Below are 26,940 nucleotides of genomic sequence, written 5' to 3'. Positions count from 1 at the left end.
GTTGCTTTCTAAGTAGAAAAATATCCTTCTGCTTGCAGCTGAAAAGCTCCTCCAGGTGACAACATCTGAAGCGGTTTCCCACCTAGAGATTATAGTCATTTGTAATCTCCTCCAGAGGACATTGTCTGCTCTGATGTTGTCGTGGCGAGCGGTTTTTCACAAAGAAGACGATGGCGACAGGGACGTTTAATAAGATCTGTATACTGTACATGCACTCTTGAAACTAGAACCATAAGTTGCATATATTGAAGTTGCCTTTAAATTACTCCAAACTGGCAACACTCTCACGTGTCACATCTTCTGTGCTGAACAGGTGTAGAGTGTTTGGGTTTAACCTAAGTGGTTGCTTACTATATACCAGCAGCGTGTCTATCAGCTTACTGCATGTAAGAAAATCCATCACCAATGAGCTTAAAGACATAATATGTAAAGCATAAACGAAGTTGCTCTTGAAGTTTAGTGTCAAGCATTTTTAGCTGTTGATATAAATGCAATTTCCATGACTTGGATTTATGCCAGACCAAAATGAAACTGTATTTCTGGTCCTTGTGTCTTATTCAAGTGGTTTTCATATAGGTTTTAACACAGAACCAGAAGAAGAAACATTAATCTGTAACCTGGCTGAAAAATCTGAGTGGACTCAGTGATTATGTTGTTCCAACAACTCCAACCTTCAGTTTGTCTTATATTTTTAGATATTTCAGAATAGTTGTGAATCAGGATGCTCAGGATTTGAAGCAAGTGGAAAATCAGGCATCCCGATGTATTTAGGCTGTTAATGTGTAAATACATAATAAATCCAGATTTGATGTTTTACTGCCATGTAAGCAGTATATTTATATTTCTATGAGACCAAATTCAGTTGAAGCCTGTTTCATTTTCAGGCTGTAGTTCCAGGTTGAGAACAATGATTAAGTTGCCACTCAAAGGTGTCTCCTCAGCCTACATATTTTTGACTTATGCATAACAGTTAAAATAAACATGCTCACAAAGAGGACTGAAAACCAATTTAGCAAATCCAATACCGGTTTCAGGTTGGATGAATAAACCTGACCCAATTTCTTTTTCTTTTTTTAGGAACATTTGTGCTCTAGTAATAAATGCAACTGCTTCTGTTGACAACTGCTGACCAACAAATATTGTATTTTACTACAATCAACTTAAGGTAGACATTACAACCTCTACCACTTAGTTAATTAGCCACTGCCACTTTAATTAATTCCTGCTCAGATTGCAGGGAAATGAAGTTTGTCATCTTGAGATAACTGAAGCGAAACAAAACCTACTGTCAACAGCTGTTCCCAACTTCCCTATTGATCGAATTACACATCCATCAAAATGTCCTTTAGCAAATTAACTCACTGCTCCAGTGGTGCTGCTCTTTGACAAATGAAGGGAAATGGTGGTTTTTTAAGGGCGGCTTCGATGTGTGAAACTGTGAAGTGATTACAGTGGCAAGTTATGGTGCTGGAATGAGTTTTTTGTGCTCAGCTAAGCCTCCTACAATTAATCAAGGTTAATGGCATTTAAAGTATTGGCCTGGTTATGGTGAAAACTAAAGCTCATATGCTACAGGAGCAGTAGCAGCTACACTTTTTTACAGCAAGTGTAAAAAAGTAAATCATGAACATGATCATTGCATGTTTTAAAACCTTTTTTCAATCAGAGAGAAGAGTCTTTAACATTGAACGTTTTAAACAAAAAAAATTCAATGCATAAAAGATAATTAGGATTATAGTAGTGAATAAGAATGACAATAGACAATATTTGATTCCCTACAATTTCAGAAACAGGACCAGTCTAATTGAAACAGGAGGATCAATTAGTGATAATATGTAAAACCTTTAGGAGGAAGTCAACAATCAATGGTGGGGGAAAAATTCTAAAGAACAATTAGTATTAGCATCAAGTAAACGCATGATAACCCTAAAATTTATACATAAAACTTTAGCTATAGTCTGCTATATATATAGATATATAGATATAAATATAGATAGATATAGATAGATGGGAACTCTTTCTATATTGTCCAGATATTGATTGTATCTGGATTAGGTTTTTTATTAACATAATGAGGATATGTTTTTATTAAAATAAGATAATTTTCTGCCTTTTATATTTAGACTCTAAAAAGTTTTGGTGCTGTTAAGAACCTACCAGAACTAGTAAGAACTCTGGCATAAGAACTTAAACAAAATGTTCTTTGTTAACTATATTAAAAAAAAAACACACAATCTTTCTCTAACCTTAACCAATGTGCTTGTGTTGCCTCACTCTATCCATAATTGAGTCTCTTGAGTCAAAGTACGCAGTCGTGTGCTTTGTGTGCCCACTGTCCACCCGAACCACCCCCTCCGAGAAACTCAGTTTTTATGTTAATAAATGTAGCATATCATTGATTCAAAGAAATGCTGCATTGAGACATATTAACAGCCACTGATTATATTCCCTGAAAACCCTAATCACTGTTGTATTTGCAAAAGAATTTAATTTGCAAGACACCTAAGTGCACTTTTCTCTATCATCGTGAAAAAATTCATACGGCTTTTTACATGTTCCAGTCTGCATGCGTGTTTGAGAATTTCTGACCTTCAGTGATTCAGAGAAACAAATGAAATGTCCACATCTGTTTGTAAATTCATTATGGCAAAGAGTACTGATCAATCTGATAGTGAACAGTCCATCTGGCACGATGCGAGGCAATAAGAGGAGAGGAGTGAGAAGGAGGACTTACCTGAATCTCTCCAGAAATGAAATATTCATGGAAGCCCTGAATTTCATCTGCTGCTTATCATGCTGCTACTCTCCTGCTCTGCCACTGCTGCTGTGATCACGGCTGCAGCCGTGAGGCCGCAGCTGCTGCCTGCATCCCCACCGATACCTACTGGAAAGGTGACTCTATGTAATAGAAGAGTTGGGATATATATGCAAGGACAATATCTTCAGCTGCAGTTCAAACCAGACTCACTTTCTTTCTTCTTACCACCTTTAGAGGAAAACAGGAATAAAAGCACAATGGTGCATGTATAGTGTAACCGGTGGTGTAACGATTGGACATATTTCTGGGTGCAAACATGACAGAAATGTGAAGGAGCGAGGAGATAAAGGAAAACAGACTGGAGAATAAGGAACAAATGGCGGTTAAAGTGCAGTGTGGTGCAGTTTGAAGAGCACTATCCCTAAAGAAGCCTGTGGTATCAGCAATGGTTCATCCCTTGGAGCAAATACGGAAAAATAAGATATATATCACTGGAGAGTGAAAAAGATCCATTTTCAAACAGGTGTAAAATAATTTCACAGATTTGTTATCATTCATGCTTGTGACACTGAAGCCTCAGAGTTTTAAACAAAGAGCGACGGCTCCACCTAGAGGCTTTCCTGCACTCAGCCGCATGCAACGTCAGCTCATATTTCAGTTGATGCTCTAAGGTATAAGTCATCTGTTATTTGCTTTATGTATGTGTATTTGAATACTGTACACTGATACGGATAATTTTATTTATTGAATCTACTTTTAATGTAACAAATACAACTTTTTCAGCAATGTGAAATTGGTTCTTAACAAGCAAACTACACATAGATCAAATACAGTTCTAGAAGAGATCAACAAAAGCGATCAGGTAAAAGGTGAGGGAAACAGAAAATTAATGTACAAACACCTCGCACCAAAGTGAACCTTTGCAGATGCGGGAAGTCATACATAAAATATCTAAAGACAAACTTCTCCTCTCCATCAGAGCCTGTTAGGAAAGTACAGGTCAAAATTAGCACGAGAGAGAGGTGAGAACATGAAGTCTTGTTTAGGTCTGGTTTACTAAAACACAATTAGATGACCCTGAAACCTTTTGGGAGAATGTTTTATGGGCTGACGACTTAACCACTTTGGGAGACACTGGTCCTCCTACATTTGGTGCAAACCAAATCCAGAATTTCATGAAAAACAACACCACACCTAGTGGTGATTGTGTGCTAATGTTTTGATGCATCAGGGCGACTGGAATTCTTGCTTCATGGCAAGTTTTTCGGAGGGAAAATGTCTGGTCATTTGTCACTGACTTGATGCTCAGGTGCAGGTGGGTTGTGCAGAAAGACACCGATCCCAAACACGAGAGCAATGGACACCTGGGACTCAAAAGAAGTAAGGTATTAGTGAAAAAAAACAAAAACAGTTTGTGTTGGTCACTAGAGGGCAGTGTACATTTTGTATTTTGCAAAAAAATAAAAATAAAAGCCAAAAACCGAATTAGTATTGGTTTGAATTTGAAACTGAGAAATCTGACCAAGTTCTGACAAATACGAGACATTTCTGGAAGAATTGGAAGTATCTCCTTATCCCAGCCATACTTTCTTAGAGTCTGTGGCACCGCAAGACAAAGTGACCTTTTGAAAGCAAAAGGACTATTGATTTTCACAATGACTTATCAAATTGTTTTCCTGTCCAACATGCAGCTGAAAATGCACCTGATGTTGACGTAAATGCGAGTTTCACACAAACACGCTGGAAACTGACCACAACCTGGTTTCTTTTGGGAAACAGAAACCCAACACTGCCTCGGGTCACAAGTCTGTTTTGTTGTTATAAAAGCTCACATCCACATAAGGCAATTACATTTAAATGCAGTTCATTTGCTCTTTTCAATTATGTTTAAAGGTTTTCTTTTCAGTTTCAACGTGAGGTATATTAATCTGGTTCTGCCTGATTAATTACTTCACCAGGAGCCTTCGGGTTTTAGAAAGATTTATCTTTTTCAATCTTGTTGCTGGGATGTCAGACGTCATCCCGTTCCATCATCCATCACAGTTTCTGTTTAGCAGTTGCAACTCATGGATTTTATGCTCAATAAACTGCTTCTTTGCATCAGATTTGAGTGTGTGGTCCTGACTCGTGAAACATATTATTGTTTTTCTTGCAATTGCGTCACATACTTAGTTTTCACATACTCAGTGAAAAATCAACCTAGTTTGGAACAATATCACAGTGGCATGAATATGTTTTCACTTTTTTCTATCAGTTTACTGATATGACTGTCTGTTTAACTACATTTTGATGTGTTTTTTATTTTGATATACAAAACAAATATTGCTGCACATTTGCACACTTTTGCTGTTGTAACATAGATATTTCCCACTGTGGGACAAATAAAGGTTTATCTTATGAAAATGGTCACACATGTTACTTGTTTACAATATTCTTTGCATGTGACATTCAAATTACATATTGTCATATGTAGAAACAATTAACTGCTTCCAGGGAGGAACAAAAAGCTAAAACGTATATATATATATATATATATATATATATATATATATATATATGTGTGTGTGTTTTTTGTTTTTCGACATAAAGACTCAACTGTGACCAAACTTTCAAAGAGGAAAAACACATTGTAATTATTAAAAGGAGGTATCAAAGATCTCTATTACCACGGCAACTCAGTGGAACAATAACATCAGCCGTCAAGTGACAGGAAGTAAAAATATTTTATTTACCATCCTGTGTTTATGACTGTACTGTGGATGAAGTATCTTTTATTTAGCTTATCTTTTACTTTTCTATCTTTCTTTTATCTTTCTTTCTATCTTTTATTCATCTTTTATTTTCTTGAAAACTCCTGGTCTGGAGTAGCAATGTAAAGGTATTACAATTAAATACACGTAAGTTAAGTGCCAAAATGACTTCATTATGTATGACATTATAATTATTGATGCATTAAACACCACTTATGTGGGAGCAGGCACTGCCAGAGGGTTATTCTATCATAATAATAATACATTCTAATTTATCCTTATATTATTTTTCTCTAAAAAGCAACTGGGTTTGTTGGACCTTTAAAAGTCACATTGTGCTCAGAACTAAGCCTAAACTAAACTACTACTGCACTGCAATAGCACTTTTCGAATGGAAACCATGTCAGCTACTTAACTCTTAAAGCTGAATAATTATTGTGATCATTTATTCATTAATGAAGTGGAAAGACTTGATTAGTAGGGTTTGGACTCGAGGGAACAGTGTAGAAATGTGCAGTGAAGCTGGTGTGAAATAAGAAGAGGAAAATCATGCTTTGTTTAAATATGTGTGCAGTGTTGCACCTTTATTTGCATATTACATATGTCACAGCAATATATGGTTCCAATACAAAAAAGTAATTAAACATTGCAGTCGGTGTGCTACTGTACGTGATACTGTGAACTGACAACACCACTGACGACATCACAGGATGATACAGGATGATATTTCTGCTGCCCATCAACGTCACAGTCCGTAATGAATTCATGGTGATTACAAGCTGCCAAAAAGCTGTTTTGTATGCAAAATATTTTTGAAGTGAGCTGTTTTGTTTCTGCATTAAAGTGTGAACAAAGACAAATACATCAGTTTTCTTTATTGAAACCTACAGACACCAAGTCACTTTTGGGATAATGCAAAATAAAGGAAATTGCAACAGCACGTTGTGAGATATAAATGTAACATTAGCATAAGATTTTTTATCAGATTTCTCATGAACACAGCTGCTGACACATTCTTTCCTTCTATCATTCATTCTTCTCCTCATTGTGCATCGAGCAGTGAAAGTACAGTACAAACTTTTCTCCCACAGACAGTAGATCCCAGTTCTGATCAATGTTGCCATATGGCAAATCATCACAGATTTTCCACAATCAACAGCAAATTTTATAACAAAGATATAGATATTAGCCATGGCATCAGTGATACAGTGTGAGGGTCTAATTGATCCTTTCAATCCGACATTTTTATAAAATGTGTTGTTGTCATATGCATGGTTTTAAAATGAGGACACACTGAATATATATATATATATATATATATATATATATATATATATATATATATATATATCCTAACAGAAATGTTTTGAACATGAATTTCCAAATTTAAAAAAGGAAAATAAACCTTTTCAAAAGAAAGGCAGCGAAGTTTAAACCTGGCCAAAGTAGACAATAATCCCAAAAAATATATTATATATAATGAATATAAAAAACAGCTAGCTGTTAATCTTTTTATTACAAATGGCAGATCCCATAATGTTATAAGACCACAGACTCTAACCTGAGTTGGCATGTGACATCAGTGAGCTATATATCTTTATAAAATGTAAATGATTTTATCTGTGCATGTTCAAGGATTAAGGTAAATTAAAGACAGAATGCACTGTATGTCAAATAATCACAATAAATAATAAGATGAACCAGTGTTTCCGTTTGTGTAGCTGAATCTAAAGTGAGGGACTGAGTAGAAGACAAAGTTTGTACAAAGTCAGTTTAAGTACAGGAGAAACTACATGTGTAAACATATGTGACAAGGACTATTTATGTTTCTGTTGTTGCTTTTTGTTGCTCTTTTTCTTTTCCCTCTCTTCACTTTCCACTCACCCCAACCGGTCGAGGCAGATGGCCGTCCACCCTGAGCCTGGTTCTGCTGGAGGTTTCTTCCCTTTAAGGGAGGTTTTCCTCTCCCCTGTTGCCTATGGCTTGCTCCAGGGGGAATTGTTGGCTTTTCTTTATATATCTGTATAGTCTTGACTTTATTCTGTAAAGTGCTTTGAGATGGGGAATTGGTGATATATACATAAAGTTAAATTGAATTGAACACATTTTTGGCGCAAACATTGACCTACAGGCTAGAAACAGACTAACAACAAATACCTGAGATTGCATTTGGCACCAACCAATGATATTGTTTTTTATAATCAGCTCATATTTTGTATTTATTTATTTAACAATTAAATTCTAACTTTTATTACTAATAAACCTTTTTACTTTATGTAAAGCAAACACACCCAGGCAATGCTTGTCATTGTGCTTAAACATTACCCATACAGTCCTGGTTCGGTATATATTTTCTGGAAAACTAAAATCTGCTTCTACCTTGACATCTGCCTAATGGTGGGTCAAATATATAATGTGATTTCAGTCATGTCTGTACAACAGGAAACAAGACATAAAACAATATTCTTAAACATGGACATTAAAAATTGTAGACAAAAGATTTCAAACGCAAGTAGCAAGTTACAAAGGTCCAAGCAGAAACTGGCACAATGCTGAACTGAAGCAGCACTGAGCTAGTGTGGAACTTGGCGCAGCAGTAGTTCAGATTAGGTAGAAGACAAAAACCAAGCACATGAAAATCTACTTGACTTATAAGACATTTACAGTGGCCAAAATAACAACAACACCTGTACTATGCAACATAATGTAGTGCAGTCTAGTGGAAAACAGTGCAATGGAAAACATAACTCTATGTGGCATGTTTACAACTGACACACATTTCAATAGAAACTCATTTTAAAAAGTTTGCTGCTTGTAATAAAAGGTTCATTGGTTCTACAGCATCAATATGTTTACTATAGAATAATCTGCAATATTGCACTGCGTTCTTCTCATCGCACTGGATGTGTAAGTTAGCCAAAGGGCCAGAATAGAAGATATAAATTCTGGCTCAGGATGAGAGCTACAACTTTATGCCGTGTATTAGTGTAACAATGACTGACTGCTTATTACAGTGGCTGAGGTAGATCCAGATAGTTTGGGGCATTATATTTAAACGTGCTGTCACACACCCCTAATGTGCCCCATAAATGTCCTTGCTAGGACACACATACAATGAATTGATTAATGAAATCATATTAACATTTTGCACATTGGTATTTATGTCCAGTGAATCTGACACTCAGCACTACTACAAGACGTGCTGCACCTCTTCTGCATGTTGCAGCATGTATTTAAGACTGTAACACATTTTCCAAATTCTGAATGAATTAATATTGCTTTGGCATTTCAACCCAGAAGTTCAAACCCTGGCTCCGCTGAACAAGCAAGCCATGAAGTAGTTGCTAATTTCAGATTTTCAAATTCAGAATGTTTTAGAAACAATCTCACTAACCTGATTTCAGAAAGGTCTCAGGTTAAGGGGGTGGGAGCATTTTAACCTTTACCACGCATTAACCAAAATCACAGTTTAACCCTTATCTTTCTCTGGCCTTAGCTATGGCGATGTTTTTACATATTTTTTGAAAATATGTCAGAAAAATAGCTATTTTTAAATCTTTAGTTAAATGTTAACTGTTGGCATTGGACACAATCTTAAGTATGATATTCAAACATCAATGTTCTAGTGTGATTATATAGTTGCATATTCAAAGCAGGCTTCATCCAACCAGGAATCGCTAGAAGTCAGAAATGTTCATACCCCTCAGGTCGTGTAAAAGAATCTCAGACATGGCACCAACACTTCTGCAAACAAATTAACACAGATGAGTCACTCTGCTGTAATGAAGGACTTTCCTCAGACACAACACTGGAGTCATTTAACAAGTACTACGTCCTGCACGTTTTACATGTTCGCAGCACCTTCCGATTTATCCTGATGCAAGATTCTTCAAGATAATCCTGCTGCCCAACGATCTAATCACACTTGAACTTAGGTAACCAAGGAATTCGTAGCTTTTGTGTGTGTGTTGGGTCTCAACAGAATAGGAATCCTCTTAATCACAAAGACGAGGAAAAGCTCAGTGCCATGGCTTAGTTGCTCTGATGCAGCCTAACTTACAAGTCATAGCAGTCGTAACTTAAATAACTATAAAAAGGTGAAACATTTTATAGATTGAAAATGGGTTTTATCCTATTGCATTTGTATTTTCATGTATTGTATTTGTTTTTTGTTTTTTTATTTCTCTACTTTTACAATGTTTTATGCATGGAAGCACACTAACTTGCCCAGCGTATGAAAGGTTTTATTCAAATAAATAGGTCTCGCTTGGCCCGTACACAAACGGGATGTCACTTCATCTTTCTGATGGTGATTAAAAGTTACAACTGGTTACAGGATGTAACATCCTGAAAAACAACCTGTACAGTAAAAAACTAGTCAACAAAGATGCAGTATAGTGTCCTAATCCATAATCTTTTTTACTTTTTCAAATATAACTTTTTACAATTTACTACAGACGTAGACAATATATTTGCAGTGGTGTGTTGGCGAGCTCACAGAGCACAGCACTGTAATTCCAGAGATTTGGGTTTGACTCAGACACTACGCCAGGAGGCACAAAGTTTTTACTACTAAGCCATAACCAGCGATCAAATCAGTATTTACTTGATGAATTTTTTTTTTTCTCAGCTCCTGCAGCAGTAACCATCCTGGTCGTCCGTGTCTTGTTTCATGAACTACACACATAGGAAATGATCTGCACTTAGATAGTGAAATCATATGCACTTAAATTTAAAGCGCTTCGAGTGCCAATAGGTAGAAAAGCGCTTCACACTGCTTCTTATTCACACTCACAATCACACACACTGATTGGGGAGCAGCTGGCCAACACTCACCTGAAGCAATTAAGTTGGGGTTCAGTGGCTCGAGGACACTTTGACATGTGACCGGAGGAGCCGGGGGTCGAACCAACAACTGCCAAATTGGTGGACGACCGCTCTAAAAGTAGACGGCCCTACATGCTTGCAAGTGGAAATTGTGCACACTAGAGCACATTGCATGTAAATATTGTTCAATGTTACATGAATTACTTGGGTTTGCCGACTGATGAGTTTTAGATATGTGCTACAATATAGAAGATTATACAGACATCAAAAAATGTATAGGTGACAAGATTTACCAATTACCCAGTTGGTATAAAAATACTGTACTTCAAATAGCTCAACTAAGTTCACTTTTTTTACAAATCACAGTTTACACTCACAGTAAACTTCATTTCAGTAGTAGGTTTCAGGTGGTTTGGTCGCTTACAGATGTTATCACACACCAATGCTGCAGCACAAATGAGCAGCGGTGGCATAATTGGCCAATTGTCACCCAAGTGACCCTTTTTAATGCTTTATGGAAGATGTTCCATAAAGGAATTATTTTTAGCTGTCAAAAACCAAAAAAAAAAAAAAACCCAGCTTAAAAATGGCCCCTGAATTGATCTTAATTTGCACCGTAGGCTTTTTAAATAGTGATAATGACAGAAATGTTTGAAGCTTTTCCTTGAATAGATATTCTCTGCATCTCTGCAAAGCATCCATGAAATTGATGGATGGTGACATCAGCAGCAATTATCAGCACATACTAAATGGCTTTGGGAGTAAAGTGCTCTCATCCTGTGTGTGCTTTCTTCTTTTAAAGCATAAAACCTTGAGCTGTTTAAATCACTTGCAAGCACAGTATGTCAGGGACAGACAAAAATCACAATACCCTGCAAATGCATGTCCAGTCACGTGTGTCCTTGTGTGCGGTTGAACAACGAATGTGATTCAGTGCATTATGATATATATTTGCTAGCTACAAGCCACAGGAGTGCAAAGGACCACAGCCTGTATAAATTACAACTTCAAGCTTGACTTTAACATTGAAATCTGATTCATAAAGATTTTGCTTTATGCAAGCTTTGAATTCATAACATTGTCAGTTCACCTTGTTTGAATTTGCTGTGTTATGGGATGAGCACCGTAGCTAGTAAATATGGTTTCCACTTTTCAGAGCATGACAAATAATGCATCTAATTAAAAAAAAAAAAAAAAAAAAAAAATAGTCAGAAATCTCACACAATAAAGTCACTTTTATGTTGGAACCACTGTATAGATAACGCAACTCCACAGATGAAGGGAAAAAGATGCTTCCAAGGAGGAGGAGGTGGGGTGCTGAAGAAAGAACACACCCAGATCCAGTATGGGTGTAAAAAAAACAAGCAGCGAGTCTTGAGAGCTACTGCCAACACTGTTGAGAGGTTGATGACGTTACAGCAGGTGACTGGGTAAGTGCGGGGTACACAGTGTGAGGAACAAGGCAAAGTCCAAAAGGTAGGAGGGTTACACAGTTTGAAATGTCTGTCTCACATCTCAATGTGAGATTCTCTGGTTGGTGGTATGTCCTTTAATGAGCCAGAAATGGTGTAGAACCTGCAGTCGACATGAATGGAGGAAAGGAAATGGGCGTCAGTAAGAAGATTTGTTGTCATTGTTTTTTCAACACCAGAAACACGCTGATAATCTCCAAGACAATGTTTGCCAATATGAGGAAACAAAGAAAATATAAAACATAACACATACAACTGGTGTTACTCTCTGAAGGGTCGCATATGCTGTTAAGTCTAACAGTTATGCACATGTGACAGGTGTAAATGTCAGACAAGGTTGAGAAAGGACACTGAAGTGCAGAAATTAATTAAAGCTCTGAAAGGTGTTTCAGATGAGCTCAGCATCACAGGGCTACATGGGTTGAATGTTAGAGTTTTTTTTTTTTTTTTTTTAATCATTTTATTCTTCCAGAACAGCCCTGTTTGCGCCATTTATTTTTTTCCAGTGAAGTTGTACAGCATAGAGTTATGGTATAAAAACACAATTATATGTCGTACAAAGATTTATATGAAACTATTAGTTAGAGTCACGTCTGTATATAAATATTATAGTGATACACTTTTGATCATTTTAGCTCTGTGTGCTTCAACAGGGGATTTAGCATAAGAAAACAATCAAGATGTGCTTCAAGCACCGACTGTCAGCTTTAATTTAATGGTTTAAAATGTTAGATTTATTGGGATTAGAGTCATGTATATTTATAAGTAGTGTATATTATTAACTCAACCTTTAGGACAATCAACAAATTAAATTGTGAATCGAATTGGAAAATTGCTAATTATTTTATAGTTGATGACTGCATTAAGTCTGCTTTATAGTTTTTTTCCAATATAAATAACTAAACCCTTAAATTAAAGCTGACTGGTTACACCGTCAGCTCAGCCTAAATGTTTCATATTAAATCCACTATTGTAATGTACAGAGAGAAAATGATGAAAACGGTGTCACTGTCCAAATATATATGGACCTGGCCAAATAAATATTATGACAATGGGTTAGTGGAAGCCTATACTCACTTTGTAATGTACTAATATTGCATAAATCTTCACCGTCTTTTATATTGTTTTTATATGTTCTAGCTACCTACAATTCCCATCATGCTTTGGGAAAACGGACACAAGAAGCATAATGTTTAGTTCACTTAAGCAGCTACAATGAATATATCAAAAGGTAACAATAAATCTGTTGCTACATATGGAATCTCTGGCATGTGCCTGCTATGGTAATGTATTATTATTTGGGTTTTAGTTGTAAACGATCTGCACTTATATAGCACTTCTACCTGTTGGTAGTCAAAGCGCTTTACACTGCTTCTTATTCACCCATTTGAACTCACAATCACACTGATGGGGGAGCTGCTCCTCAGCGGAGGAGCCGGGGATTGAACCAACAACTGTGAGATTGGTGGACAACCGCTCTACCTTCCTGCGCCGAAAGTACCAAATGATTAACGAGTTGATTGAGGTTTCCCTTAGCTTTTATTTTATCTCCCAGTCAAACTGGAAGACTCCATCAGCCTGGGTTACCAACAAAGAGCCATAAGATGCAGATTGGGTGGGAAACGCTGTGAGAAGAACGAAGTTTAACCAGGGAGAACCAATTCCCCTTGATGATCACGTTTCTTTAATCACCAACAACACCAAAAGCTTAGCATATAAAAAGAGGCTTAGTGGGTTGCAGATAGCAAACAGCACGTGCAAAGTAACGGCGGGAAGCATCAGGCTATAATGGCCTGCGTTTGCATCGTGTCAGCTGACAGCCACTGAAACATAACTGAGCCACTGATTATGAAGCATTACGAGTGACTAATGCCAATCAGCTAATGCAAGTGCAGCTCAAGGGTGCTGCTCAAACTACCACTGCGTGCATCCACAACAATTAATCAGCAGCAATATAAGAACATCGCAATGGGTTTTACCTTGACTTTCTGAAATGTCTGCTTTTCTTCTGGGCCTTAAAACAGGAGGAGTTTGCACAGGATTTTTGGAGGTTCACGAGCTGGTAGATGATGGGGTTGTACATGGCAGAGGACTTGGCCAGCAGTGTGGGAATGACAGACACAGGGATGGGGACTGAGTCTGGCTCACCAAACGCAGATACCACTGACACCACCGCATAAGGGATCCAGGCTATCAAGAAGCCTGCACAGATCAGCACTGCCACCTGACACAATAAATATTTACTGAATATAAGTATCACACATTTGGCCAGAACAGTGAACATGCAGTACTAAAATGTCTTCCCTCCAACTTCTGCCCCACCTTGGTGAGTTTCATCTCCAGAATGTTGCTGTTTTTGATGCGGGTGTCAAAGTGTGAGACCTCCTTTGCAGAGGACTTCACCTTGAAGATGATCATGGTGTAGGAGAAGACAATGAGGCCGGTGGGAAAGACGAGACAGAAGAACAGGATGGTTAAGACGAAGCTCTGGCCAGACACGGAGGCCTGGGCCAGCCACCAGTCCAGTGTGCAGGAGGTCCCAAAAGGCTCCGGGGCATAGTTCCCCCAGCCCACCAGGGGCATGGTGGCCCAGAAGGCTGCATACCCCCACACAAAGACCAGGCTAAGGAAGACATGATGGCGTTTTAGCCATGTGCCTGAGAGTGAAAGAAAAATAATTGAGAATTATTCTGTAAATGACATGTGTGGGATAATTCTGAGAGGGCTTTAAAATGGTCTTTTGCAGCTCTTCCGTGCTTAAACTAACTAATTGCAAATTATATACAGAAAATTGACAAATTGTTAAATGGCAAAAACATTTTATTTATTGGCATTCTGTTATATATTTTTCTGTTTTATGTACCATTGTATTTTTTTCTCATTTATACCAATTTCAGACAGAATACAACTACTAATTATTTTATCAAGAATAACTTGATTTAAAAAAGGACAACTTTCTGTTGCTTACTGTAACCAGTCATGTGACAAACAAAAATGTCTTGAAAAATACACATTTATCAAACAAATGTTTAAATAAAATCCCACCGTACCGTATCTGAGATGGCAGATCTTGAGATATCGATCCAGGCTGACCATGGTCATCGTGATGAGGCTCCCACAACCAAAGAAAAACCCTGCCCAGCCATAGAAACGACAGCCCTCCCAGCCGAACAGCCAGCGGTGGGAGAAACTAGACACAATGAAAAAGGGCTTTCCTGTCACTGCAAGGACACAAGAAGGGGGACGACACAAATGAGAGGGAGGAAGATAAAACGACATAAATTCAGCCTGATGCCAGGTTCTGTTGACTAATACATTATCACATAGCAAAGCTAAAAACAAAAAAAAAAAGATAAGTAAAATTTTTTTTGTTTTAAATGAATTAAATAACCACAACAAATGGCTTCACGCGTAAACTTCATCAGTTTTTTCCCCCACCTCTAACCAGTGCCATTCCTCCACGACAAAATGAGCGTCTGCTTCAAATCCATGCATAGGCCTTTGCTACCCAGTGAGATGTTTTTGGTGAATGGAATTCTGAATGAATATTACTGTGTCATGCATAAAAGTTCTGTGTGCTTAGCCTGCACATGACTCATATCCCAATTTCCCCTAAATCACACAGACCCAATCCTGTTTTCCTCCTGATTGGTTTGGAATTTTCCAGCATCAATAGTCAGACATACTGAAGATCTGTGATGGAAATGCGATCATTTTAACCTTCTTGAAGTATTTTTGTTTATCAACCTCTTACATGTTTGCTAGTATCATGCTTAGAATATTTTCTTTTACTGTTATCTTTCAGAAATAGAGACGGAGTAATATGATTGTAATCCCATGTCATGGTGCAAATCTTTAACAGTCGTTTATGGGGTAATGAATAGTAGGTTCTTTCTTTTTTATGTACGTTAAGCACATGAATGTTGATCTGATCTTATAAAATTATCTTATGTTTAACACCGTCTTTAAATGTTTGCTTTAACCAGCCGAACCCAGAAAAGGAGACTTGACCGAATACAAGCACCTTGTACACCCAGAGTCTAATGACTAGGATACTCACAAAAATAACCACAAGCAATAAAACACATGAGAAAATTGCAATTCACCACAGTGTTTTATACAAACAGTGTACAGTTTAAAACGCCCAGATCACATCCTTCCCCCGAGTCACTCTGTCAGGCTTTATAATAGAGTTCAGGAATTCTCTAATTTGAGACTTTTTTTCTTGTAAGTGTCTCTGGGGCATCGAGCACATTTTGACCAATTGCCAAACCTCACATCCAGGAGGAGCAAAGTAGATTCCATTCTAGTTGTTCGACAGTGGTGCAAATCTTTAGCCTTGAAAAATTACTGGAGGGGTCATGGAAACGTACTCTATGCATCGGGTCTTTTGTGGATCTGAAGAAGGTCTTTGTGACAGGAAATGATGTAGACCTACAGAGGATGCTATGAGCCATACAGTCTTTAAATACCCAGGATAAAAGTTTTGTCTCTCTCTGCCATGTATCATTTTTTGTCCTTTTGGCCTACACCGTGAGTTCAGGCCACAGCGGATCATCATCTGCATGTGGATTTGGCACAGTTGCCCTTCCTGACGCAACCCTCCCCAATTTCTACCAGGCTTGGACCATCTATCATCAGTACATTACTTGGTTAAAATAAGGCAAACTCCTCTTCGTTTTCTGTAGATTAGCCGATGATTTTATGGTCCTTTAAATGCAATTTAGCAAATTGGTTGCTTGCATCTAACCATTCTATCTTAAAGACCCGATTGATTCCCCCATCTGTTAGCATGACAGTTGGGTTCTTGGTAACCACCCTGACTGAGTTGGCTCAGACAAGCCAACTCTAGAAAGAGTTCTGGCAGTTCTTGAGTCCACTTGAATACTCAAAGCTTTAGAAAAGGTTTTATACATTCACACTGATCTATGCCTTATCACTTTTTGAAAACAACAAAGTATTTGAGTACTATGCCCTGAGCCCCACAGAAACCAGTCTAGCCAAGACTTTAAACTGGGACAGATACTACAGTATTTGCTTAGAATAACAACTTGACTTTCACTTAGTTCTGATCCTATGTTTTCTGTGATCACAAAGCTACTTGGTTGAAACAGTCAAAATGCGCTATGTCACAAAAGTTTATATACTCAACTTGTGTTTTTTATTGAAGGTACAGTAAATAGAAACTTGATTACAGTAAGTTCTGTACCTGAAGTACACGCACAGTATATAGTCTCCATCATAATGTAAACCTGCATTAATGTTAATACAAGAATCCGTTGAGATGATGTAAAAATTACCAATGCTAGATCTCTAGTAAGACATAGAGTGAACACGACTGTCACTATCTTGCAGTGTTAAAGACAAATGTGCCCCTTACTCCATTTACACTATTTCAGATTTAAAGGATAAAAAGCGGGAATGTTGTGACACCTCCTGTGACGACTTGTGACAGGACTGCATCATAACTGAACAGCAATAAAGAGGAATGACAAAGGACACGAGCAGATAGTTGGTACATGTGCAATGAAATGATATAGTACTAAATCTTGCAGTTAACTATGCTTAAAAGTTAATAGTCCTAAAAATGTGAATGCTATGGTAGTTATGGTGTTTTTAAGGATTTGTGCCAGCTTTACCCCTCCACACATAATAAGAGTTATTGAGCGCAACACAAGGCTTCAGTGTGGTGTATCAGATGTGGGCCCTCTTCCTGGAGAGCTAGACAGGCCACGAGCAATTTATCAAGTCAAGGCCATGTGGCACAAAAGGGATAAACACCAAAACCTCTCAAGGCAAGATGCATGAGCCATGACAGCCAAATGTTTTCTTGGAATCACTGAAAATGCAGTGGCTCACAAAGTCCATCACATGTTTAGAGGTTTAATAGCAATTACACATTCTGGAGTCACAGCAAAGAAACAGCTCTGCAAAGCAGTCAGCGGCCTTGTTTTCCCTTTGGCTTGCCTAGCCAGGAACCAGTGATCATGGCTGCTATTTGTCCTCTACTTCATGTGGAAGTTACTACATCAAGGAGAGTTTACAGACCTGATCATGACTGTGACTCCAGAAAGAATGGGGGGGAGGGGGTGAAAAACTAAAACAATGCTCCTCACCACTTTACGTAAGATGGATTTATGAACCGTTATGTGAATGACATAACACATCTGTTTATTAGCTAAGTATGAGACGATTCAGAGAAGTTACTACGAGAGAAATGGGTGAAAATCAGTTAAATAACTAAGTGAAAGAACAGTTGCTGATACACCAGCACATGCATTTTCCCGATAGATACGGTTCAAACAGTCACTGGGTGAGTCCAACACGTGCTCATCTTACAGCGTCAGATAATGACACTTCCTAAGGCATCAGATTATATCACTTTGTCGTATTATACTGATGATACCCTTTGGCATTACTACTGGATGCTCCAGCTCCCCTTTGTGATGCCCTGGGAACAACTGTATCCGGAATTAGTCAAACCCCAGTCTCCTGTAGAAAAGTCCATCCACTTCCCCTTTTTAGTTTATATTCAATGTCATTGATTTAAGCGTCAAATATTGAAATGTCTGAGTTTCCATTTAACTACACTGAAAGCTCCAAGCGACGCAAATGGGTATCCTCAGCACCAGCATGCAATCCAGAATGGACTAGACAAAGCAGCGCTTTTTGACACTTCGGGATTGTGTGGTGGGTGAGAAGTGAACTTGCAGGCATGTTGCTTGCTGTTGATGTAGCAGATCAATGCGGGGAATTTTTTCAGCCAAACGACCGTCTAAGCTGAGCGGATGATGCACGGTCTTCTTTGGCTGCTGGGATGTACCATACAAGTTTTGGATTATAGACACTGCCGGTGGCAAGTTGAGCTTCGTCAGAGGGCTCAGGAAGCACGTCCTGTTGGGCCTTTTTTTAAATAACTCCAAGTGTGAATGTGCTGCAGTGGAGTAGTGTCAGGGGCTCTCCTGGGGGGGGGGGGGGTCGCTGCTGCATCTGGATGTTAGCCAACCTATGTTCACCCTTGACAGGATGACTCCAGTGACGGTTGTGCAGTCACGCACTGCATCCCGTCTGTCAGGAAGCTTGTGATCAACGGACAGGAAGCTTTGGGCACAGTCAGCTGTGCGAGGTCCAGCACAGTGGTGTCGAAATTTAAAGCTGAAGTCCACAAACAAGTTCCTGGTACAGGTTCCAAACCTGTCCAGGTCCTGAAGGATGCAGTGCAGTGTTAAGAAGGTGGAAATGCATATTGCATCTCCACTTGGCTTTTTTTTACTCATTGGAGTCAGGCCAGAGATATACATACATAACTTTATTCTTGACGTACTAAAGAGCTTAGTTGCAGTAGATTAAAGTTTGGATAACATGAATGACCTCATCATAGAAGGTCCTGGAGGGCAAAAAGCAATATTGGTAATGGAGAATATTCATAATGTTGATGCATTTGACCTATTTTGTCCAGCAAGAGCCTGTTCTGGATTGTTCTCTGCAATAATAGGCAAAGATTTACTGAGTTATATCTACCAATCCCTTAAATAATCATTTTAATTCTTTAAAAGTTCCTCAAATGAAAAAATAAATAAATAAATACATAAATACATAAAATAAAAAACAACATGAACACACCTTAAGATACTAGTTAGGTTGGGAACATGATTCCATGATTATCAGTGAGAGCACACCATGTCTGTATAAGCACCACTAAAGAGCTTAATGAGATAACAGGTCAACCAGAGAAGGATTAGTGAGGATTACAGCACCAAGGATGACATGACATATTATGCAAAGGAAAAAAAATATGTATATAACTGCTGGGTCAGTAAATAAGATTTTTAAAACCAATTTTGTTTCTTTGTATGTAAAATTGCTTCCAATTTGAATTATTTAACAAATATCTGTTTTACTTTACCATACAGTATGTTTATATGATGTTTTTTTTTAATTAAATTACAACAGTCTTCATTTCCATAAACGCTGTGGCTGTTTTGTCTAAAAAATAAACCCCAGTGCATCAACACAGACACTGCATTATTTACCAGATCTAATTTCTCTGTCTTTATACTGTCAGACTCTCTCTTTGATTTTCTTCCATTTATTCTAACAGCACGTCGGTCAGATTTGACACTTCACAATCAATACACTGTAAATTTGTACTGTATGTTTTTGAGATCCTGGCGTGATGTTTCCCCTGAGGGTTATAAGTAGCATCCGTGTGTGTGTGTGTGTGTGTGTGTGTGTTTGTGTGTAAAGCGCATATTGTTTTGAAGAAGGAGCTTTTATTGTTATAGTTGAGTACATGTAACTTTTATACATACATGTCACTTCTGATTTTAATTAGTTAACGCTTTCCCCCCAGGGGGGGAAGCAGCCGCAGCAGGTACCCAGGTTGCTGCCACTGGAAATACCATGGGCTAAGATTGGAACCAGTCTGTATCCCAGGAGGATGCTTTACCCACTGAACCAGCACAGCTTTCCACTATGTGTTATTGGTGTTGTCATAATCAATATATGACCAATTCTGAATCACATTAATCAAATTCTTATCAGTAAATGTATTATAATACATACAAGTAATGATAAAATACACATTTCTTTCTTACCTACTTTTAATCATGTGAGCACAGTGGCTGTGTTTTTTTGTGTTTTTTTTTTTTTTTTTTGAATGTCAGTATCAGATGGAGACATTATTGTAATGACTCTATTAATATAATGACTAAAACCTAAAGGGCTGTGCAAAGTGTGGTGAAGCCATAAAAGCAAAGCAGAGCCAGGGGGCTGGCATGAACTGGGTGGACTGATCCCGGGTCTTATATTACAGCAAGCTTAAGATACATATTCCCGCTAATGTCATTGCATTGTGGTAAGTCCCTCACCTATTCCACATATTTAAATATCAAAATTGTTATCAAAGGACACAGGCCTAAGGATACTTAAGAAATTACAATAATGCTCCCATATAGGAATATTTAGATATATGGCTGTTTGCCATCGTTGTGTTGTCCAAGAGGAACTTTAGTACTTTACATGATTAGTGGGAATCTTGCATCTAGTTGTGGTAATGTTAAACTTAATTTTAATACTGTCCTATAAAGTCTCGTCTCTGTTAGCGTTTATACTGTCAAATATAGAGCTTTGTGAACTAATATTAATAAAAATATGTTTTTATTTTTGTGAATGGCTGAAATTTAAGAAGAGATTTGAAGAGTTTAAAATGCCAAATGTTCTGAGTTCATTCTCCCTTGTGTTTAAATTACTGATCAAAATAAAAAAGAAATAAAACTAAAAAATGAAATAGCACTGTGGCACTATGCAGACTTCTTAAAACTGTACTGTGTGGCCTGTAAAATAAACAGCAATGATGTGAATGATTTGAACATCTATCCATTATCTGTAACCTCTTATCCTGTTCAGGGTTGCGGGGGGGCCGGAGCCTATCCCAGCTGTCACTGGGACCCTGGACAGGTCTCCAGTCTATTTCAGGGCCAACACAGAGATACATGCACACAGACAGACAACCATTCACACTCACATTTACACCTATGGGCAATTAAGAGTCACCAATTAACCCAACATGCATGTGTTTGGACTGTGGGAGGAAGCCAGAGCACCCAGAAAAAGAAGACCCAGAAACACATCCTATTGCTGATTTCATTGCTGAACTCTGCCAGCTGACAAAACACACTGCAGAACTCCAGCAAATACTTGCAGAGTGAAGAAAATACCAGTCTGTTTTATTTTTAAACCACAGTACACAGTACGATCATTAATGAAAATTAGTCAGATCTCTGCACCACAGAGAGGAGATCATGTGCCTCAGGTTGTTTGGACGTCACTACACACACTGATGTAATACCACCTAGTGGTTTTCATACAAAAATACAATGTGTTTTAATACGAATATTATGAACTAATAAATGCTGATGTATTATTTTCCACCTTTACTAACGGTGACCTTTGCCTTAAAATGTAGACACTGCTTAGTACTAATAGAGGTTCTTAGGCCAATACTTGAAGTTTGTGTACTGTTACCACCCATTTTGCTGTGTATAGTGCTGTGTTGCTGCAGACTGCTCAGAGTGGACCGTTGTGCTTTATAACATTGTTAAGACCACCGGTGATAATCTTGCGGCTAGTGGGTGTGTGCTGGCTGTTTGGGTCCGGTTATGTAAGTCTCTTGTTCTTAGGGCTCTCTTCAAATTAGATCTCAATCTTACATCTTAAAAAGGATTAAATATGATTTACAAACTGCCAGTTATATTTTCACCAGACTCAGTAAAGAGGCAGGACCACAGGTTGCGTTTTAACAATTTCAGAGCGATGATTCCGGGGGTCTCACAAAAAAAACGTCTGACATCAAATGTGACTTTAAAGTAAAGTAAACATGGATGCAAACTGTCTTCATCAGCTAGTAGCCACCTTGCTGGTAGCATTTGTGTGTACTATGTTTTGACCGGAGAGCAGTAAGAGGAGAACAAAAACGGTGAGAGAAAACAAAGTCGGCATTGAATCTACATTTTACAGCATGAGCTGGAAGTGAGTTGAAAATAACGTTTTTTTTTATAGTCTCAGTCAAGGTTTGCGCAAGTTACTGCTACAAGTACAAGTACACAGTGTGCAGTTGGTGGTGCTTCCTAGTTGCCTCGCTCTCATTGGCTGTTGCTATTTCCTGCTCAAGGTTTGCATCACCCAGTACCTTTAACACTACAGGATATCAAACATATTTTGATATTTATCCAAATGATTGCATACTACGGTGTCTCTGAGTCAGTTGGAAGCATTAAAATTGCTGCATGTCTGTAACCTCTTTCACTACAGGATCATGTGGGTAGATAATCAATTCTGTTGACGCTTGAGGAATCAGGCCTAAAATCTGCTAAAGTGATCCCTGCATTTCTATTCCAATTTGGGCAGAAGTTTAACTGAAGTCATCACACCTCTGTGATATAGAACATGAAACTGTGCCAAGAGGTCATCAGTGTTCTGACCTGCCCGCCTTCATGAATAAAACTCTTATCTGAGTTTTTCTATTAATATGCTGAAGTCAACAGTCAAATCATAAGGCATGAGAGGAGACCTGACTTGCTTAATAACAGGATTACTGCATAACTAGCTAAGGGGCAAGCACATGGGTTGATAACCCAACTTTGTTCGCTTTCAGGACACACACGGTCTCAGTTAACTGGGACTGTCTCTGCACAGCGCGGGGCACACACAGGTCAGTTTAACACAGTGATCAATAAAGAGTGGAGACACAGCGTCAAATGTCTCCGATGGATTGGAGTCAACACAATCGCCCCCCCGATTCAAATACTCCTAGTCCTGACTGAAAAACAATGACATTTATACTTTTATAAACTTTAATAACATTTTTGTCCTTTTTGTGGGGAGGTGCTATGAAAGACTCATGGCAGATGTAGCTCAGTTGGTAAGGCAGTTGAGCATGGACCACAGGGTCAGTGGTTCAATCCCTGCTCCCAGCTACAAGTCGAAGTGTCCTTGGGCAAAACACTGACCCCCCAAGTTGCTCCCGGTGGGTCAGGTGAGCACCTTGCATGGCAGCCGCCGCCATCGGTGTTTGAGTGTGTGCGTGAATGGGTGAATGGGAAGCAACAATGGAAAGTGCTTTGGATAAAAGCGCTGTGTATGTATATATATATATATATATATAAGCGACTATTTACCCAAATGAAGTTTTTTACAATATTAATGTATTGTAATGACTAATTCATTAATGGTTGTGACTGAGACTGTATAGGAGCATAGGCTAACGGGGGTGGGGGTGCTAGAAGTGCTAGAAAACAGCAGATTGGATTAAATAATAAGATTTAAATATGGGTTCGCATTTTTGTTCTATTGTGTTAAAACATCAGTCAGGTTTCCATGAGCACTGAAACTATTGAAACTATTATACAGGCCATCGTGGGAGTCAGCACTGAGTGGGTAGGATCAACAGCTTTCAGCTTGTCCCTACAGGCGTCGCCACGGCAGAATGTGTTCTGCGTGTTGATCAAACGTAATGGAATTTTATGATTTACTGCATAGATTGAAAGATCTGATGTGTGATGTGTGAAATGCGATCACGCCCGATGTCCTAAGACAGGTCCAGCTGAAGCAGTTCTGTATTGAAGAAAGGTCTAAAAGTCGTCCTGAAGGTTGTGCAGGTCTAATCCACTGTTTACAGGTGGTGCTTGATTGAGGTTATCGGTGCCAAAGATGTTTCAATCAGTTATTAAAATACAATTTTAATAAAACGCCCACCCCCCGATGCACTGAGCTCCTTTCCTCCTCTTGACCCTCTCTCCTCTCCTCTCACCCCACAATTGTCACCACTGTATGACATTAACTCTGTGTGTTTTCTCCCGTAATTGTCTTTGTCCTTCTATGTCCCCCTCTCTCTGTCCTTCTCTGCAGGTGTCCCCCGGCTTTGAAGCTGTGTTTTCCAGTGCACAGCTACTGGTCCTACCAATCTGCCCGATGTTTTGTTGTTGCTTTTGTTGCTCTTTTTTTTTTTCTCTCTTCACTTTCCACTCACCCCAACAGGTCGAGGCAGATGGTCGTCCACCCTGAGCCTGGTTCTGCTGGTTTCTTCTGTTAAAGGGAGTTTTTCCTCTCCACTGTCGCCTATGTCTTGTTCAAGGGGGAATAGTTGGGTTTGTCTTTATACATCTTTATAGTGTTTACTTTATTCTGTAAAGTGCCTTAGGGGGCCTTTGTTGTGAATTGCCGCTATATAATTAAAGTTGAATTGAATTGAATTATTGCGATTATCTTTCCACCATCGCTTTGTATGTTCAATGACTGCGTTCAGCAAAGCTACTAAAGATTACAGCTGTTTCTGTTTTATCGGCTCAGAAATATTGTGTATGTTGACTGGACTTTGTTGAAGATAAGCTCACATTTCATGACCAACTGATCCAGAAAACCAGGAAATTGCAAACAGGGCAATTATATTTTCTTGTGACCTCATGCCAAGACCTCAAGCAGGGTTGTGGTGAAGTGTGTTGCACCTGTCTGGAAAATAATAAAGCACAAAAGGTATGTGCTCTGTTGATGAATGTGGCATATTACTCAACCAGAAGACATTATCAGAAAGTGCGAGTATGCACTCGTGAGGAAATACCACAATATTTACTGAGCAAATGACAAAAATTAGGATAAAAGGATTTTTTTTATTCAAACTTTTTTTAACCCAAACTAGATTATGACTAAATTAAATAAATAAAAGTATTACTTCCGCTTCCATAACTGGGCTGAGCTGGAATAAAACAAGCCCCCTCTTCTAGTGTAACAAGGAAATTAGCCACAGTGTTAAAACACAGGAGCTGTCTCCCTGTGATAACAGCAGCAAATCATAATAAAATCACACATGAAATAGCTATTGTGGTCCTTCCCGAATTGATTTAAGCAACAGGGAAAGAACAGCTCAGGCAAATACAAAAGGTACCCCAAACTGCCCATCATGCACACGTCACACTGATTTATGTGTGAAGACAGGCAATGTCACTGAGAGCCCAAAAAGACTTTGTTAAAGTTGTGCTCCATAAAGAAGATTCATCAGCATGTCTACAACAGTAAAGGAAGCAATTATCAGAAGGCTAAAAGAGGTTTGTGTATACGGTTTAGTGTGAGCAGCCGTCTAGTAAAACAGTTTTCTAAATGTAAATATGTCTTATTACTAAAAGAAAAATCAGGCCTCATGTTATTAGAAATAAACACACTAATACTGTTTTTTTCCTGCAAGTAGCACTAATACTTCAGTGCTGTTTACAACGACCACACTTTGCTTATTAAATGGGTTTCAGTACCTGATATGCCAAAGTCGAAGATGGCTAGATTAACAGTCATGAGCTCGGGAGGCTTCAACTTGGTCTTGCGTTTGATGGACATATAAATGACGTAGCCATTTCCTGTTGCGGACAATATTCCTGTAAGAGAGGAAGAAACTTTTAGAAAATGCCATTCGCCCTTCTGAGACAGGGTCAATATACTTTTGAATGGTTTGTTCATAAATAAGCATTTGTGAATTTGTTTATATGAATAACAGGAACTTTGAGCAACATGTCAATGTTTAATTAGTGTATTGTTTGTTTCCAGTGGACATGTAAACTCTTGAGTTTGGTCTTTTTTTTTTTTTGTCAGCCTGTCAGTTGACAAGTCCTGATGCCTGTGTTCTTTGGAGAAACTTCCTGCTTCCTCCAGTTAGATTGTAGTTACACATCTTTTCAAGCCTACTAGAGTTTTTCACTTTCATTTGATGTGTTGACTTTTATTTTCTTTTTCTGACACACCGACAAGTTGGTCTATTAAATTTGCGATTAAGGTACACACAAACGCACTTGCTACATTCATTTCTGTGGTGAAAATAGTAATCGCCAAATTAGCAATAGTCACATTTACCACTTGGAGTCACCATAGCCACTTTGAGGGGGAGGTACAGCAGGTTCAAAATACACAAGTAACTAGTCTGGAAACAAAACTGCTGTAATCAGCTTTTACTGTGATTACTTTTAAATGTATTCATGTGGGGAAGGGTACGGCCTCTGATTTGGCTTCTACTGTAATCAAGACAATCCTCAGTGGCTCTTGCCTGGCTGTCCCTGAACTATGTCACAGCACAATTGGATAAAGTTCAGCTTTCTCTAATGTTTCCAGTGGAGTTGCTGGGCTATGCTTTACACAAATTGCTGCTAATGTGTATGCCCCAATGCATCCGAAAAGCCTCACAGATACAGTTCATGTCCATCCCTCCAAAAACTATCACCACTTTACTGTGATGTCTGCATGCTTTGTCTGAAATTAGCCACTTACACGGTCTGCACCCTGTAATAAAGGCAGCTGAAATGGTAGAGAAATTACAAGAAAATTAGCAATTATACTCTACTACTGTGTCTGAAACCACTGGCTCTTTCACAACCTCCCTTTCAATGGGTTTTTCCTTCTAAAGGTAGCACACATTTAACAGAAAATCTGCAAGTGGAAACGGTAACAAATACACGCTTCCATCCACTACTCTGACATTATGTGATTATTAGGAGTTGGAATATACTGTAAGCACTAAATTAAGTTCATTGGATCACTAAAAAGTGTAGGGAGTGATTTTAGACTTAGACTTTGTCTTAATAAGCTCCAGAAATTC

At 38.4% G+C, this 26,940-nt stretch overlaps 1 protein-coding gene across 2 annotated transcripts in view; it reads right to left on the bottom strand.

The window, feature by feature from the left end:
* Positions 1-6,848: 6,848 nt before the first annotated feature.
* opn5 (opsin 5) overlaps positions 6,849-26,940 on the bottom strand; it is a 34,056-nt gene continuing 13,964 nt past the window's right edge. Inside the window, exons 2-6 of one of the 2 annotated variants that reach the window (XM_067483042.1) lie at positions 25,610-25,729; positions 14,858-15,028; positions 14,130-14,464; positions 13,787-14,031; positions 6,849-11,910 (exon numbers count right to left, since the gene is read on the bottom strand). In XM_067483042.1, coding sequence (XP_067339143.1) covers positions 11,844-11,910; positions 13,787-14,031; positions 14,130-14,464; positions 14,858-15,028; positions 25,610-25,729 — 938 coding nt within the window. In that variant the 3' untranslated portion in view covers positions 6,849-11,843. The remainder of the gene's footprint in view (positions 11,911-13,786; positions 14,032-14,129; positions 14,465-14,857; positions 15,029-25,609; positions 25,730-26,940) is intronic. The other variant, XM_067483041.1, reaches the window with a different exon arrangement.

This window comes from Channa argus, chromosome 17, assembly GCF_033026475.1.
Source record: "Channa argus isolate prfri chromosome 17, Channa argus male v1.0, whole genome shotgun sequence".
NCBI lineage: Eukaryota > Metazoa > Chordata > Actinopteri > Anabantiformes > Channidae > Channa > Channa argus.
The sequence above is the reverse complement of the archived record's forward strand: the minus strand, read 5'-3'. Positions and strand labels throughout refer to the sequence as shown.